The following is an 18,271-nucleotide window of genomic DNA, read 5'->3' on the forward strand; positions in this document are numbered from 1 at the left end:
GCGGCCCCGGCGGAAGTGGCGCACGCGGAAGCGGCGCCCGCTGCGCTGCGCTCCGCCCGGGTTCCGCAGCGGCGCCGGCACGGCCGAGCGCGGCCGCCGCCCCTGAGCCATGTTGCGCGGCCTGGGCAGCTGGCTGGGGCTGGAGCGGGCGGGCGAGGAGCGGCTGCTGCCCGCCGGCGAGAGGAGCGGCCCCGCGGAGCGGGAGCGGGAGCGGGACCGGGAGGAGGAGGAGGCAGGGCCGGCCGAGCAGGAGCAGGGCGAGCTGCAGGGGGACTCGGAGGCGCTGCTCAGCCAGGCCAAGGGATTCGGCAGTGAGTGTCCCGGGGCTGCCGGCTTTCCAACATGAGCTAAGGGAACAAGGCTGCGGGTGTGCCTTTCGATTGTGGCCTCTTGCAGAGCTGTTCTCGAAGCAGCAGCGTTTGTAAAGGATCTGTCGTGTTGGCACTATGGGAGGAGGTCTGTGTGTGGAGATAATAGATCTGGCTACGTAGAATAATGTACTTCAATACATGGGCGTTTGTGATTTTTTTCCATAGGAAAATAGTGGGGTTTGATGATTTTGTTGAACGTGTCTACAGTCTTAAAATCACAGAATGGTGTGGGTTAGAAAGGACCTTGAAGATAATCTCATTCCAACCCCTCTGCCATGGGCAGGGGCAGCTTTTGCTAGACCAGGCTTAAAGCCCCGTCCAGCCAAGCCTTGAACGCCGTGCCAGGGATGGGGCAAAGCTGTATTTTGCTGTAAGCAAAATTCCTGCTTTACTGCAGTGAATTCTTGGGTAAAACTAATCCAAAGTACAGAGCCATACTCATTACTAAAGGGTTTTTTTTAAAAAAAAGGGGGTTTAGATTTTTTTAAATTGATGCTCTGAAATTCTGGATTAGTATCATCTGAGAGGTTAACCTGAGCTGGTTCTTTACTGAGCGTTGTCTTGGGCCATCCGAACTGCAGCAGTTTAGTCTGTGTAATTTGGTCAAATACCTGGCTAGTTGTGTAAATTGATTCTAATTTGCAGCTTGCTCTGATTGTTCTAATCTGCAAATTGCTCTGATTGTTCAGGAAGGAAAAAGAACTTTGCGTTTCTGGGGAAGAATAAATATTGACTATTATATATAAAGATCCGTCCCATAACTTACTCTGTAAGTGAACATTTGGTTTAGTGGTCAATGGGTCCATTGTCTGTGACACCAGAGTAGGTTGAGGTGGAAAGGCTTTCTCACTATTTTAACACATAATCGTAGAAAACTCTGCATGGCCAACAACCAGAGCAGCTGTGTAAAAAGAATCCCCTGGCAGATAAAGAATTTTCTTGGTCAAACTGAAGCCTTATAGACATTATTTTTTGCTCATTATCATGCCATTACAGAAATTTTGAGCATTTTGCCAATGTGAAATATTAATAGAAATATTGCTAGATACATATTCTTAATACAGGCATACATTTGTAAGATGGAAGATGAAATTCTTAGTCATTTGAAAGTGTTATTTTCCACCACTAATCCTATTTTTCTAAAGCAAGGTACCATCCTTTCTGCAGTTTGATAAGTACCTTAGTTAAAAAGAATATTTGCCCTTATTGGACATAAAACACATTTTGGTCTTCAGAGTGGTTCCAGGACTGGCCAAAACCACTTTGTGGGATAATGCCAGAATGTCACCAGACAAAATTCTCTGCACATTTTGCACCTAAAAGAATTGCATATGAGAGAGTTTCTAGGGATACATGAAGCAGCCAATAAAAGCTGGTAAGGAGTAAGCAGTCCACTAGGTTGCTGGTTCCTCTACTCTCATAAGGGGAATAATATGTGTCTATATCTAAAATGTAGAACTTAACCTTTTTTTATACCTGAGTCCTGTGATGGGTTATAAAGCCTGATAACAGATATAAAAGATGCTAATAAGTACTTGAAGGATGTTTGGTTACCACCATTCTGTGACATGTAAGTGAAAGTTACATATAAAAAATAGTCTTAAGGCTTGGCTAGACCTCTGCATATTTTGGTATTGATTTGGTGATATCATAACAAGAGAACATTTTATCCACCACAGAGAACAGTCAGCTTTGCAAAAGGTGACATCAGTGTTCCAAAGTAACTCACTCTTCCATTGGCTAACAGCTGTGTGTTAAAGCAACCCTTTTTTATTTTTTTTTTCATTATAAGATTTTTTTTTACATTTCCAACCCATAGGGAAAATGTAATTTTTCTTAGTTCTTGAGAAGGAAGGTGGTCTTTTGTTTGAAACAGAAGTGCTGTATTTTGGCAGGGTTTGTTGGTTTATTTGGGTTTTTTGTTTTTGAGGATTGGTTGTTGTTTTTTTTTTTTGACAACCTCCTGTATAAAAGTCAAAGGTGATTTTCTAGAATAACTGAAATATCTGACTCCTATTGAGCTGACAACCAAGCAGCACTCCCAGATCCCTTTCTGCAGGGCTGCTCTCCAGACACCACTCTCCCAATTGATATTCATCCCACGTGCAGAATCCAGCATTTATTCTTGTTAAATTTCATGCCATTGATGTTTGCCCAAATATTCCAATCTATCTCGAACCCTCTGCAATTATTTTATGTACTATGGCAGTGACACAATGTATGTACTGGAACTGAGGTACTGCAGTCGTGATGCAACTGTTCAGATATAATTAAGTGCTTGTGACATCATGCCATCTGAGAAATAGTATCAGTGTTTTAAAATCCTTGTCTATAAGCTGGTACTTGATGTTTCTGAAGGTTTGTGATATGCATCTTGCAAGTTTATTCTCCTTAATTAAAATAGAATAATACAGTGCAGATGGCCGTGCTACATGTATTTAGCTCTTTCCCTGCCACCTTTCTTCTGCACTGCTAACACAAAGAATGTGAGTCTTTGAGAATATTCTTCACTGCTGTTCTGACACTGAATATTTTCAGAAAATACAGCTCAGAAAAATGAGCCAATGGGGCCACAGTGCTTTTCATGGAGCTGAAGAGAGGAAGACAATGCAAAATAGATAAGGGCAAACATCAAGAGCAAGCTTCTATGCTAAAGCTTTTGAAGGAGGTATTATCTGCCTGAAATTTTTCATGGATTTGCTGCCTCAGTTTATAAGACTTTATTGTGCATATTGATTTTCTTTAAAAAATGTAAATCTGTTTTAATACTGTGGTTAAGTTACTTTATGGCTTAATGTCTCCAAAATACTTACATGAAATCAGGAAAGACACATTGCTTCAGAAAACTCATTGGAAAAGAGTATGTCAAGGACCATTAGCAACGTTTGATTTAGTAAACAAGGTTCGTGTATAAATATTTGATTTACAGAAAGTTGTGATCATCACCATCATTAAATAACATAAGCCAGAAAAGGATAAATAGTATTTTAGGAGTGTTTTGGAGGCCAGAAGCCGGGTTAAGTTATTTTGAAAGAGACTTTTAAGTAGGTATCCAAATGTCTAAAAAGAAGGGAAAATAAATGTAGATAGAGAACTGGATGTAAAGAAATCTATTCTCAGGTCTTTCTTTTTTTGTCTGTGAAAGGTTACCTCTTCAATTTTGCGTCTGCTGCTACAAAAAAGATATCTGAGTCCGTTGCTGAAACAGCACAGACAATAAAGAAGTCTGTAGAAGAAGGAAAAATTGACAGTATCATCGATAAGGTACTTTATTTCTAGACACTTGATCTGAAAGATCTGTTTGCTTACCATTGTTATAACATGTGGCAAATCTGGCATTTGATAACATTTCTTTCAGCTGTCTTCAGATATTTTGTCTTTCAGGAGATAGTGTGCATCTCCTGTCATGATGAATGATGTAACTGAAATGTTCATTCATGGTAGAGTTGCCAAAAATTGTCACCCAGCTTTTCTCAGTGCTGCACCTGTGTTTGTCCAGTTCCCTCAGGATGTTGATATGCTAGAAACAAGAAAAAAAAATTAAAAATGCTGATGTAGGTGGAAGGGCTGGAAGAATTTGAGACAGGCAGTTGGGGAATGTCTGTCCCAAGATGTATGGAATAGTTTCTTTTTTCTCCACAGCTTATTCAGTTGGAAAAAGGAATGAGGTATCTTAAAGGCAACTCTGTGCAAAAGTGAGAATTAGCTTGGCATTGTACATACTGTGTCCTAGGACCCTGGAGGCATGCATGTACAGTTTCATAAGAACCAGTGGGCTAATGAAACACCTTGTTACTGTCCTGTTCTAGCTGTTCTTTCCCCACCCTGACCCTGCCACGTAGTTCTTGCCCTCGCTGTTCCTGTCTGTCAGCTCCAGCTGCTTAACTTGAGCCAGCAAGTGTTCTTCCAGTGCTTTAAGCCACAAACTTGGCAGAAGAAAATAAAAAAGAAAAAGGCAGCAATAAGTGCCATGAAATGTTCTGTGTTTTCTGCTGAGAGAATCTTGGAAGGGAAGGGAGAGGGAACTGGTCCAAAGCATCCCAGCTGTAGTAGGACTGTGCATCCAGGAGTGTCTGCACAGGCAAACCCCTTTTCCTGCTCCTGTCTCTCACACAGCCCTTTTGGGGAACTACAGCATTGCCTGGTTATGTTTTTAATACAATAGAATTCTAGTTTTGATATAATTAGTGTTTATGTTGTCTTCCAACTGAATCATCAAATGACATTAAATTAATTTCTATTATGATCACATTTTACATTTTGTCTTCAGATTTCATTGACAGTTGTCTATATAATAATAGCAGAGATGTATTTCCTTCTACAGTAATATCAGAGTCTAATCTAATTTTGATTTACATCAGAGAGGAAAAATCAAGTAACAAGGTTATTTGTTAATTTAATGCACTAATAATAATGCTCCTAAGAAACTATAGCTAAGTACCAACAGCATATTTTATGCCTAAAATACCATTTTCTTTTTTCTGTCATGTCTTAGAGTAATATGAATTCCCTATTTCGATTAATCAGTATTACATACAGGAGAAACAAGATTATACCTGTATCATCATAAAGCTTTCTTCTTATACCATATAAATTATTTTATTCCATAAGTAGAAAAAATTAACATAACTTTAAACCAGAAGGAACCACAATAATCTTTTTTTATAAGTGACACTACTGTAGTTCTCTCACTTGTAGTAATCTTAAACTGAAATACTGGGTCACTGAAGGAAAAAAAAAAGTATAGGAATTTATCAGGATTTAGCTTGAAGACTTCTGTGCATTTTGGCAACTTGTTAATCCATAGACCTCACTGCATAAAGTTGTATTTTATACATAACGTTGTATTTTGTGAGTGGTTTAAGTATTCGTTTCTAGCTTCATCTTTTTTGCCTTTGCTTTCAACCATAGAACGTTTGCATTCTTACTTCTAGATTATGGCATTCCAAATTCTGAAACCATTCTCCATTTTTTAAATTTTAAATTCAATATAGAATATTTCTAAATACTATTTTTAATGAAAATATATAATAAATTAAAACATAAATGGAGAAGTTGTTTTGTTTCAGTTAAGCAGGTGTTCTGAAATCCAGCTTTACAACTTTTAAAATCCAGTTTCTAGCAATGGATATATTTCTTAGGCAACTCTTTAAACTTCTGTAAGGCCAAGGGTATCTCTAAGTGTTAATGCTTTAAAAATATGTTTAAATAAGTCTGAACAGTATGCATTGTCTGTATTTGTTACGGTGAGACAGTGGATATGCAGAGTATGCCAATGTTCAAATTACCAGTTAAGATTTTCTATCTTTTTTCCTTGTCCCCAGAACTTGATAAAACTATAAATATAATTTTGAAAGCATACACAATAGTTTTAAATGCAAAATCAAATGTTTCAGTAAAAGGAAGTGTATGATTGACATGAAATACCTTTAAATTGCAGCAAGGGCCACCATGGAAATAAGAATATGCACTGTATTTGAAAGGACATTCTGACTGAACATAAAACAATAAGAGTGAATTTAATTTTTTTTAATGGTGGTTCCCTAATTTTTATTTTAGACAATTATTGGAGACTTTCAGAAGGAACAGAAGAAATTTGTCCAAGAGCAGCAAACCAAAAAATCAGGTAATGTAAGCTTTTTTTGATGATGTCTAACATCACATAAGTGAAACCTTGCTGAAAACTGGATAATTGAGCTGTATCTAAAACTAATCTATCAAAACACTATTTAATGAAATGTGTTATGACAGAACTTAATGCATACGGTGGAATAGGAAGATTATATTTTTAAGTGAGGTTAGTTTTATGTTATGTAGTTGGTTCAGATTTGCTTTTAATGAATTCTGCTTTGTTAAATAAACTCAAAGATCACCATGCTAGCAAAGTTATTTTCTCACATTGTGTTTCATCACTGACTTTTGTATTTTTTATGTGTTACATGAATGCAATAATTTCTCACAGTTTGAGTATGTAGTGACTCTGTTAATCTTTAAAATGAGCTGGTTTTAAATGGATTGTGATAAAATTTTTCACGGTGTTTGTAGTTAGTATGTTAGTCTGGTTTCTTCTTGCAAGATTGTTACAGGATTGTGTTGTCTGTATTTCTGTCATTTTATCTCTTAGTAAACTGGGGATTCTCTTAATATATTTCTAAAAGCTTAATGAAAATAGGTAAATAGATTGGCCAAAGGAGGAGTAACAGATGGCCTGACTGAAAGAAGTATCAGCACCTGATGTGGATCCATGTGGGTTAACTGCTGACACCAGTTGCACAGGCAAATAAGTGTTGTTAGTTTAAGGGCACAAGAATTATTTATCTGCCACAGATGCCTCATGTCTCTGTAGGCTGAATTTACATTGAAGTGAAGAGATTGATAAATGTCTATACATCTACAATAGTTTATTTTCCTCTCTGTACAACCCAAAGAACTATTTTGAAAGTATCTGCATAATGAAACAAACCAGCTGAACTGGAGTAGGCTCACTCTGTGTATAATGGGCTGTAATTCATAACAAATGTATAACATTTTTCTCCATTGGTGTCTTCTGGGTGTAAGTTACTTTAAAAACTTAATTTAGACAAAGTTTACACATTTAAAGTGGATCTGGAAATACTATTTGCAGGCAACTGAACCAGTTATACAGCACTACTTTAGTAGCTAACATAAGAGGCACCAAATTCTGACTGGTGCAAGCTGCAAAGAAATCCCCACAGTTTTATTTTTACAATAACAGAGATCAGCAACTATTTAGTTGGGGTTTTTTTACCTCTGATAAGCAAAGATCCAATCCTAGGGTTTCTCTCTTACACCAGGGACCTGGTTTAGAAAAAAGACACAATGACTTGGCCTACTGGTGTAACTGCTTAATTTTGTGACACTTTGTTACCTTATGTAAGGTCTGTTATTTGGAGTGGGGTTTTTTCAAGTAGTGTACATATAATTATCTTCCTCCTTTCAATACTAGAAGCAGCAGTGCCTCCCTGGGTGGACAGCAATGAGGAAGAGACAATTCAACAACAAATACTGGCCTTATCAGCAGTAAGTATTTCACTTGCTGTAAGATTTGAAATTTTGTCTTGGAGAAATTAAAACTACTGTTTGTTAAGTAAGTTTATTAAATTATGTGTTTTCAAGATACATTTAATATGTCTGTCACCACACCAATCATATGCAAGAGTAAATAGTTCTATCAGTTTCAACTTGAAGCAGATCCTCAATATAGTCTTTAGTTTTATAAAGGCTTAACAGATTGCTTTGCTGCTCTTGTGTGTGAAATATGGTGTCCTTTTTCTGATATAATTTAATGGCCATAAATATGTTCTTCAAAGGATAAACGGAATTTTCTGCGAGACCCTCCAGCAGGTGTGCAGTTTCATTTTGACTTTGATCAGATGTACCCTGTTGCACTGGTCATGTTACAAGAAGATGAGCTTCTCAATAGGATGAGGTTTGACCTTGTTCCCAAACAGTAAGTAATTTCTGCTGGTAACTCTACCAGCTTTTAATGTGTCTGTAAATACTCATAAATTACTCCTTGTTCCTTTCATTTCCTTCAGTTCTTTATGTTCTTCAAATTTTACATATATTTTCATGCTAGTGTCTAACACATGGAGCATTGCATGTGCATTGCAGTTTAGCAATTTGAGGTAAGAAAAAAAGTGTATCTGTGAGATAAAATTAATAAGGACCTGTTGATTCAAGTATGGAAGAGGTCCTCAGTATTTCCATGTCCAGTGTGCTAAATTTAATGAGGTTTTTTCCTCCAAAGAAAGAAAAAGGCAAAAATAAAAATATTCAGATCTGTTGGTGTAACTGACATCCCAAAAAGGTGATTACAGATAGTCAGAGACCACCCCTGGAGAAATGGTAATAGAATGTGTTACAAAAAAAAGCAGCAATGCAAGCAAGAAAAACTGGATTTGGATAGGAGATGGGAAAAGCTCTGTGTGGCAGAGCTGTATTCCAGAGCTGTTATTCCTTGTCCAGTCCCAGACTCTTCCTAATGCTTGCTTCACAATTCAACTTTATATTTAAGTGGGAGTTCCCAACATGAGTCTCCTTGTCTAAGGGTGAAAACAGAAAGAAAATCTTTACTTGTGACATTTTCTGTCTTAAATCTCCTCTAATTATAAACCTTCCCAGCTCCTCATTGTTTACCTTCTTCTGTGTTGTCAGTTCTGAAGATCTGCCTCTATTCTCTGATACTCTGTCTTCAGCCTCTGGTCATGCTATCCTTGCCTTTTCTACCACACTGCTTAATATTTTTTCACCTGTTCTTAGTCTCAGTGGTCACTGTTTGCCTGAATAGGTGTGAAGGTAACTTCATTGTTTCTTAACCTACACAAGTTCCTCCCCACAGATTTTGCCATTTCTGGCTTCTGTTGCCTGTGGGTTAAAGTTGGGTCTTTTCTTTCTTGCTGGAGGAATTTCAGAGGGAAATGTTACCTGAGATAGGGGATAGTCTCCCACTTACCAGAGCTGGTCATTGCCAAGATGGCAGTTTCTGGTTACTAAAGATTCTATGGATGTGCTGAAAGATGTGCAGATAGTGGAAAAGCACTACTAGAATCTAGGAATGGCTTCTGCCACCACAGATGTTCCAGTTCCACCTGATGTCTAGGGAAGGTGTAGACAATTATAGTTTGATAATAATAGAGTGTTTGGCTTAGAGGGGAAGAGAACAGGGTTGTTTGGCTTGTTGGGTTTGTTTACATAGTTTGTCAGGAGAGATGGAAAGCATCATATTTTTCCATGCCATGGATTGCTGCATGCTGTTAAGCTTTTTCTAGAGTTATAACATTACTATTATAGGTTCAAGTCAATTGCAAATCTCTTGTGAGATATCAGGAACTTCTAAAATTATGCATTTTTTAGAATATGTTATTGTCACAAATTTCTTTTTAAAGTTTTTACTTAAATATTAGCTATGTCTACTCCTCCTTTCTGCATATTTAATTTTATTTCACTGCTACATGGTAAAAGGAACCAAATTCCAAATGTAATAATCAAAATCTGTTTGTTTTCTCTAGTGTAAAGGAGGAGGTGTTCTGGAGAAATTATTTCTACAGGGTGTCACTAATTAAACAGTCTGCACAACTCACTGCACTTGCAGCTCAACAGCAAGCAGCAGGAAAGGAAGAGAGCAAAGGCAGAGAAGAAGATAGTGAACTCAAAGGTATGAGAAACATTTGTTTTAGCAGTCCATTAACTTAGTGTCACACTGTTGCCTAAAACTGAAAGAAAAACTTTCCAAACAATATTAAAATTTATAGCATAAAGAGCAGTCTTGTAATGAAAGCTTTCAGTTGCACATATAATATCCATATGCATGTGTGGCATCATGTTTTCACAATTTTTATAAGTTTAATTAATTAGCATGTCTAGCAAGTAAATCCAGTAGATGAACAGTTGCCCTGGTAACCCACTCTTGGATCTGTCTCATTGGAGCCCTTCCAAGGGTTCTTAGCCTTGTATCTTTTTATATCTACGAAGTATTCTAATATTTCAGCCCAGGTGCTGGTGCAAAATAGGATGTCTTTGTTAGAAACTCTTTTTCTTGAAAATAGGACTGAACAGAATTTCAGGAATGTGGCATAATATGTGAGAAAGGGTAACTACTGTTTTAAAGTGTGAGAAAGAGCCAGAAACTATACAGCTATATATTAAAAATCTACAAAGCTACAAATATGTAAAAACAGCTAAAAATCTTTAGGCATCAACAAATGCTCACTGTATACATCAGGTGCAATCACATATTTATCCTGAATTGCCTATTAAATCAGGGCTTCTCTCACCATACTTGGTGTCTTTGTGTAGACTGGGGACAAGGAGGCTCCTGATGCTTTTAAGCTGTTTTCCAGTTTCAGCCAACTTTGTCAGAAGAGTGGAAATCTAAAGAGGAGAAATGTTGTACTTGGCTCATTACCATTAGTTAGCTCATTACCATTAGTGGTCTTAGATGTGATTTTTGACTTGTCAGAAAGAAGTAGGAGATACCTTTGGTTCACTTGATCAGACAACAGGTACCAACCCAGCCAGCTGGCATATGGTTTGCTCTTGGCTTTTGCTCATTTCTCATGCCAAACAGAAATTAGTGAGTGATAGTAGAACTACTGTGGTGGTGGAGTGCAGGGTGTGGAAAGGCCCATAATGTATTGTGGAAACAAAAAATGGGGACCAGGAGGCTGCCTGGGATTCAGCCTTGAGATGAAAAAGCTGCCTCAACAAAGGTGTCTTCAGTTACCTTGATCAGTTTCTACAGGTGATTTTTACTGACCCTCTTGCAAACCACTGGATCTCTTTGCATGTTAACAGATTCTGCAAGCAGGAATATCTGTGGCTTAAAGAGTATAAAGGACTATACTGGAGTATACTGGCAGAAACACAAAAGAGAACCAGTAGCCCATTAAATCTTAGCTTTAACTAGGTACACTCACCACCCCTTGTAAGACACCTGAAGGATCTTGCCAGGCTGGGTATGCACTAGGCAAAAGGAGAAAGCCTTTGTGCACCTTGGAATGGTTCTCATATTCCTAATATCAATGAATTGTCATCCATGAAATCCACTAATACTTATGTCCTGTTGACACTGCTGGCCTGACTGACAGTCAGCTGATCACTGCCAAGTCAACTTTTTCCTCCTTTTTGAATATAATATCTTTCCATATAGGTATTTCTTCTTTTGAGTCACCTTTCTTTTATTCTTTTTACAGACTTTTTCACAGGCCTTTTGCACAGCTTAGTAGCCTTCTGCACAGTCTGAGCTAAAGTTACTCAACTGGGCCTTTGCTCCTTGGATGGGCAGCTGAACTTTCTGAAAAAGAGACTACAGATGGAATTACAAAGCTGGGCTTCCATGTTACATATGTGCCTTTGTTTGTCTTGTGCTTCTCATAGGTTTTGTTTGGAGTGTGCTTGTGTCAGCCTAGGCTATATTTATTAGCTAGGCAAGATCCACATCTAGAGTGGAAAAAGTAGTTTTCTCTGAGTAGATTGTGTGGTAGCCTGTCCTGTCAGCATTGCTGACAGGACAGGCTACTTCAGAATATACTGTAGACCAAGAGGCACCAATTCCCACTACTTTTATTCAAGACAGTTGTTTACTGTCCCAAAACTATGGCTGTTCTACCTGAAGTGTCTCAGCTTTACAGGAGAGGTGGCATCTGATCCTGTTGAACAACAATGTTACATTTGAGTTATCCAAACCCTTGGAAAGTACCATTCAGTCAAAGTGAAAGGTTCTGGATTCTATTAAAATTCCCATTGTGACTAAAGCAAAACATATCTTCATTTAAAACAAACAAACAAACAAAAAAAAAAAAACTCCACTGTCTTTTGGCCTGTTGCAGCTCTTCTACAGTTCAAACCACCTGTGTGGGATATGCGGATAGATTTACTAATGACTGCATGTTCTGTAATAGCAAAGATACATGCACCAGACTGTAGTAAATGCATGTTTTCTTTGACTCAGAAATTGCATAGATTTGGGAAGCTCTGAATCACATGTGTTATTTTTGGTTTAAGTAACCTTTTTGAAAGTTGGATTCCCTAACTGAAGCCTAAAACTGGAAGTAATTGCCTGTTGGTAGTTCTTCATAAAGTTCAGGGTTTATTCTTAAAGCTGAGTGTCTATAAAATGGAATTGTTAGCCTTCCATTTCTGTCTCCTCCTTAGCTGCTCTTTTTAGCAAGTTAAATGAGTGCAGGTGATGTGAAAGGAAAAGAGACAAATAGAAGACATTCCACATTGTAGTGTAAAGGCTGTATAAGATCTATAACAAAATGCCAACTTCTAGCCCTTCTCTAGGTATTAGTGGCTCTGTAGTTAGGAACTAAGTCACCTGGGGATGAGAGCACAGCACAGTGGAGATGATGATGCCAGGCCCGTAGGTCCAGAATGATGCTAGTGGTACGTCAGTCACACCTCACTGGGGCATGGCCCCGTGCACAGCAGCTGTGTCCCATCCCAGGAGAGCAGCAGGTGGGGCCTGAGGCACCTCTCCTGAAAGCAGAGAGTTACTGCCACGTCCTACAGCTCCCCCAAGCAGGGAGTGCTGGAGCCTCTTTGGCTGCAGGATTGGTTTCAGTGACAGGTCCTCTGGAGATAGGAAAGTGGAAGGAAGAGAGAAGATGGGACAGAGCAGTGGGCATTGAGTGGATGAGCTATAAAAGCAGTGACAGCTACCAATTAGAGAATGATTTTAATTAAAACTGGTCTTAATTTTAAAAGTTAAACACACACAAAAAATCAGGAATTGCTGAGTTAGCAGGAAGAGTCCACCTGGGCACCCTGTAGGAAGCAGAGCTGCAAGCTCAGAGCTGCTTTGCATGTTTAAGCAAAGAGAACAGCTAAGCAAGCACTCCACCACTACCACAGCCCCTGTGTGTTAATTGCTCTTGCAGCCACCTGGCTCTTCATTGTAACTCCTCTCCCCTGACAGCTGCATGAGGAAGAAAACTGGGATGTTCCTCTACCTGCCAGGGAAAAGACCTACCTTGCTTGTAAACTATCATTGTCTTCCTAGCACCATGCTCTAAATACAGAATGCACAGTGAGTTTGCTTAGGAAATTGAGCTCAGCTTCTAGGGTTTGTTTCTCAGTGACTTCCTTTGCCTGTGTGAAAGGTGAGGCTGCAGAGCACTGTTCTAATGTGCCCTCAGGGGTGTGCATGCTACATGTGCAGTCTGGTCTGCCCAAGAGCTGACTGGCACCCATGCCAGCAGCAGTACCCAGCCAGGGGAGTGTGGGAACTGTGATAAACAGTGACTGGATTCCATGACCAAGGCTATGCATTTGTAACTTTTAAAGATCTTGGGATGTCATTTTGAGGGTAAGAGGAGTCCTGTCTATTAAGTTTGGAGCCATAATGAGGAAATGGCTTGCTAAATTTGTCTTAATTAAAAATAGAAAATTGTTTCTCTTTGCTTTTGAAAATGGTTCATCTGTGGTTAAATTCAGCCTTTAACCACAAGGATTCCTTAAAATGCAGTATTTCCTTGTATATTTAATAACTATGCAAATTAAATGAGATTTTTATATATTTAAATGCTATCTACCTTTTTATTTTTCCTTGACAGAAACAGTACGGCCAAAAACACCGCCTGTTACAATAAAGCCTCAAATAAAATCACAAGAGGTAAAAATGCTGTTATATTTTATCTGGGATTTAGTATGTGAAGCTGTTCCTTAATAAGTAATTATGCATCTTTTTGTGTAAGTTTTGCTATGAAACCATAATAATATAGTATCTGACATTCCTAACCTGCTGCTGTTTTGCTGTGATATTATTTTTTTGCATATAATCTTGAAACTCCTTTTCAGTAGCAGAAACAGTAGTTTATCTGAAGAATATTTTCCTTAGTATCCTGCACATTATGATGTGATTTTTACTGTCATGAGTGAAATTTCCAAAATGTTTGGAGTAGAAGGTTAGCATTGCATTGAGACTCTAGCAGTACCTTCATAAAAATATGTTTGTGTGCCACGTTCTGTCGAACTCTTCAAGCTATGGTCAGGCTGAAGTATAGAAAATCTAAATTACACCTTTCAATAGCAACACTGTTTTATTTCACTTTTGCTTGGTACTGCAAAAACCTTTACCTTAGACACATAATGACCCTTGTTCATTTCTGGATTGTAAAATTGGTGCCAGAGAACACTCTTGGCAGATGCAGAGCTGTGCGTTCACTTGCCAATGATATGCAGCGGGCAAAGATTTCCAAAGAATTGTCCTCTCATAATCCTACTTTGGTGTAGAAAACTATTACTGAATTGTGGTCAAATTTTTAATCCTGTTCTAAATTTAGATCCTGTTCTAAACTACTCAAGAGTTTATTATTGTTTCTGAAGATTACAAACTAAGATATAAAGTTCTTAAGAGAGCACAAAAAGCCTAGAATGTAAAGCAGATCATTTTCAGTACTGCTATGTAACATTTTTGTTTGTACAAAAATATTCTTAAGGAAAAGTAGCCAATAAAGAAAAATAGTTCTGAGAGTAATGTGTTTGGGTTTTGTCAACTATTTAAAAGCAGTCACATGAATGGAAGTACGTATTGGTGACTTGTTTTACCCTGTCTGGATAAGTTAATACTAAAGTGTCTTGTTGCAGGATGAGGAAGAGATTTCCACAAGTCCAGGTGTATCAGAATTTGTGAGTGATGCTTTTGATACCTGTAATCTGAATCAGGAAGATCTAAGAAAAGAAATGGAACAACTAGTGCTAGACAAAAAGAAAGAAGAGACTTCAGTAGTAGAAGGTAAAGCTACTATTATCTCTATTTCTTACATAGGGCACTTGTAAGACAGGTTGATTTAAAAGGAAAAAGAAAAAAAGCTGTAATTCACTTTAGAAAAGAAGATCTGTGACCATTTTTTTCCAAAATGTATGAAACAACCTTCAATGAGGTATTGCAGAAATTAATGATAATTTTTGCCATGGTCAAACTACATCTTATACAGAGTGTTAACTGTGAGTGGTTTAAATCCAAAGAACCTAAGAGTTTTAGGTCGCTCTTTTATGAAAGTGAGTGTGAGATTTTATTATCTCCTCCTTTCTCTTTCAAAGGTTCCTCTACATAATAAGTTTTCTTTAACTGACATCCTTGTAGATAAAGTACAGTATTTGAAAGTCAGGCTCTGTTTTTTTACTTTGGCAGCAGCTAAAAAGGTAACATTTGCAACAGACTATGAGCTTGAAGGGGCCTGCCTGTAAAGGTTTCCAGGCATTTGAACAGTTAAAATTTAACAAATAGTTCTGAGAATGATGATAAGAAATTAAGTGGAGCTTATTAAGTAAAATAATTCAGAAGAACTAATATCAGTGTAAAGAGCATAAAAACAGTCTGTGATTATGTAACTCTGGCCATACATAATTTACTATGACAACACTTGCATATGTAGATGCTTACCACAAAATTTGCAGAATTTTCTTAGAATGTGCCTTGTATTTTGCTGAATTGTTTTCTGATTTTTTTTTCTGTCCAGTACATACATACATTTTTTTGTGTGTGTGTGCATACACTGAGGAATTGTAGTGAGTAATACCAGTTTCTTGCATCCCGTTCTTTGATGAAAAGTGTTTCAGTAGGTCATTAATGTGTTACTTGTTCAGAGCAATCTGAGCTGGCCAGCCTGACTTGGACTCTGGAATTGTGCACCTCCTATCTAGGCTGAAGTACAAACCAGCATGTAACACATCAAACGCCCCTCTCCTCCCCCACACTCTTGCCTATGATAGGTAGAGCTAATTAAAACACAGATTAACAACACAGGAATGCCTTCTGACTCATTTTTTGCCCTGAAGTATGAAATATGATTACCTTTAACCATGATTAAGTGAGCTTGCCTAGCTGCAAATGTCAAGTGAGGAGAGTACCTTCTTCTTTGTTTTAAACTAGCCACAGTATTTGATCTTGATTTCTTTTTTCCATAACAGTATATCCACACTTTTACAAACTTTATTTTCTTATGAAGATTTAAAATTGCAAAGGGAGACTCAGTTGATAGTAGAGTGAAAGACTGTAGAAAATGATATTGCAAAGGGACACTCATAATGACTTAGCTGTGTATTTGCTCTTTATATCTTTAGTATGCATATAGGAATATAGCCTTGTATATTAATTAATTCCTACTTGTGATCAATAGGGAGGTGAAATTTCTGAAGTTCCTTTTGTTTCTAAGGAGAATAATCCATAAAGTTTAGGGGATATAAGAGAGATTCAGTGCAAATTCATCAAGTTTTATATAAATAAGCAACATTCAATATTGTCCATTAAATTCTTACACATCATTTGTCTCTTTTAGAGGAAACTGCTGATTGGGAAAAGGAATTACAACAAGAGCTTCAAGAGTATGAGGTGGTGACAGAATCAGAAAAGCGTGATGAAAACTGGGATAAAGAAATAGAAGAAATGCTGCAAGAAGAAAACTAAACATTTTCACAAAATCACTATAGCCCAAAGCTCTTTTGGAGGACTGACATGGATTTCTGCTTTCATATTTTGCTTACAAAAATATCTTCAGAAGACATAAAAGAATCTAAAGTTGTTATAATTCCATATGGGAATACAACCAGTATTTCTGTTCTTTATATGAGCAGTTTCTGAACTTCTATATTCTTCAAAAGAAAAAAAAGAGGAGGCAGATACTGCAGGTTATAATTAAAAGTGATAACATTAATACATGAAGCAGTGGTTCAGTTTGAGGCATTTTTTAGATGATCAAGAAGCTCTTCAAAGAGATTTCTAAATCCAAGAAACGCAATTTTTTTTGTCTACAGCCTTCTGTTTGGGATGTAAAAATGGATGTTGTAAGTAACTTAGTCCTTGACAACAATTCTCTCTTGACATTTGCACTCTGATCCCTGTATAATCTGTAAATGTGTACTATTTTTAAGGTACTTGTAGTTGGTAGATTTCACATGTATTTAGTTTTCTTAATGTATGTAGCCAAAGAATTTATAAAAAACCCTCTCAGATAAATTTCAAGGATTTGGTAATACATACTAATGCAGACTCCAAAAGAAGCTGATTATTTATCAGTCAGGCAGCAAACATTTAAGCATTTAAATTAGGATAGAGTTAGTAACTGCTTGAATTAAATTTGGCATTGTTAATCATATTGAGATACTGAGAAAAATGGTTTAATGCATTTTTTCTGCAGAAAGCTGTTATGTTTCCATTTAATTTTACTGTCTGAGCTGAGAGCAAATAAAATGCTTCTCCTTATTTTAAGTGCTTAAACATTTATGTAAAAACTTTCACTGATTTGGACATCTTTATTAAATGCTGTAAATATGTATAAAATTGGCTCATTTATTTGGATGGAGGGCAATGAGGAGTAAATATGCTTCAGACACAGGTTTTTAAAATACACTTTTTCACAGTACTGAAGACATAGAATTTAAATTTAAAAATTGGGATTTTTTTCTCTAAAAGTTTTTTATTCTTCATAGACATCTGGATGATTCCTGTGGTTATACCATTAAGTCAGTGTCTTTATATATAGATAAATGAAATTTTTTGTTCTGTTTGTCATCTGTTTCATAAATTTCTATGACAAAGCATTCATGAAATTCCAAATAGAGCAGAAAATGAGTAAAATTAAGTAGGTTGGAGCCATTTAGCACAATTGAATTATAGGCATGTTACATACAGTAAACTGTCTTAAAGACATAATTCTGCAGAAAACTTCTGTAAAGAGACTGAAGAGATTATAGCTGTAATTACTCAGTCAATGCTCATCTCCTGGGAAATGAAAAGACCAAAGTAGTTTCCACTGCTGTTACTGTAAGAAAGGACTATTTAAAATTGTCTCCATTAGCAACTTGGACAGAAAGTTCTCCTCTATTTCTCATTATGGAAAAGGAATTGTTTTAAACCTGCATACATTTGGCTTCTCAGATTAGTTTATTGCCATACACTTTCTCAACTGCAAACCATTTTAAGCACAATTTGTATTTTTATAGCATTTTCCACTTAGTTAATAGATGCGAGGTAAGTCACGGTAAATAAGAGATACTTAAGGTACTTTTTATATCTGGGATTAAAGACGACAAAAGTTAAATCTGTTACACTTATAAAAGTAAGACTATCACAGCTCAGTAGTTACTCTTGATAAATACAACTGCTGTAGGTTTAAGCTGGAGATACTAGGATCTGTCTACTGTACAGTTTGACGTGACACTTCTAAAAAGATGGGTAGTTCTATTCTGACAGTGGCAAATATTGTCTGGATGACTGAGAGCTCTAAAATCACTGCTCCAAAAGTCCACTTTCTTAGATCATTCCTAATGTTTTCAAGTGTATGATGACCTTCTTTGCATGGGGCTTGCACATCAAGCCTCATCTTTCTTTTTACGTAAGCATAACCTATATAGTAGTCATAGATATTAAATTC

At 37.2% G+C, this 18,271-nt stretch overlaps 1 protein-coding gene across 1 annotated transcript; it reads left to right on the forward strand.

Moving 5' to 3' along the window:
• Positions 1-11: 11 nt before the first annotated feature.
• On the forward strand, positions 12-17,178 carry SYAP1 (synapse associated protein 1). Its single transcript, XM_063392895.1, has 9 exons — positions 12-311; positions 3,517-3,635; positions 5,931-5,997; positions 7,339-7,412; positions 7,703-7,842; positions 9,404-9,549; positions 13,451-13,509; positions 14,484-14,631; positions 16,178-17,178. Exons 1-9 carry the CDS (start codon positions 110-112, stop codon positions 16,303-16,305), a joined length of 1,083 nt encoding a protein of 360 aa, XP_063248965.1. The 5' UTR covers positions 12-109; the 3' UTR covers positions 16,306-17,178.
• Positions 17,179-18,271: the final 1,093 nt, after the last annotated feature.

The sequence above is a fragment of the Prinia subflava genome, chromosome 3 (genome assembly GCF_021018805.1).
Source record: "Prinia subflava isolate CZ2003 ecotype Zambia chromosome 3, Cam_Psub_1.2, whole genome shotgun sequence".
NCBI classification, from domain to species: Eukaryota; Metazoa; Chordata; class Aves; order Passeriformes; family Cisticolidae; genus Prinia; species Prinia subflava.

Excerpts from the sequence above, each read along its gene's own strand:
- SYAP1 (XM_063392895.1), top strand. The coding sequence starts at position 110 with ATGTTGCGCGGCCTGGGCAGCTGGCTGGGGCTGGAGCGGGCGGGCGAG. Across the intron at positions 5,998-7,338 it reads GCAGCAAACCAAAAAATCAG|AAGCAGCAGTGCCTCCCTGG; the intron begins GTAATGTAAGCT and ends TTTCAATACTAG. Across the intron at positions 7,843-9,403 it reads TTTGACCTTGTTCCCAAACA|TGTAAAGGAGGAGGTGTTCT; the intron begins GTAAGTAATTTC and ends TGTTTTCTCTAG.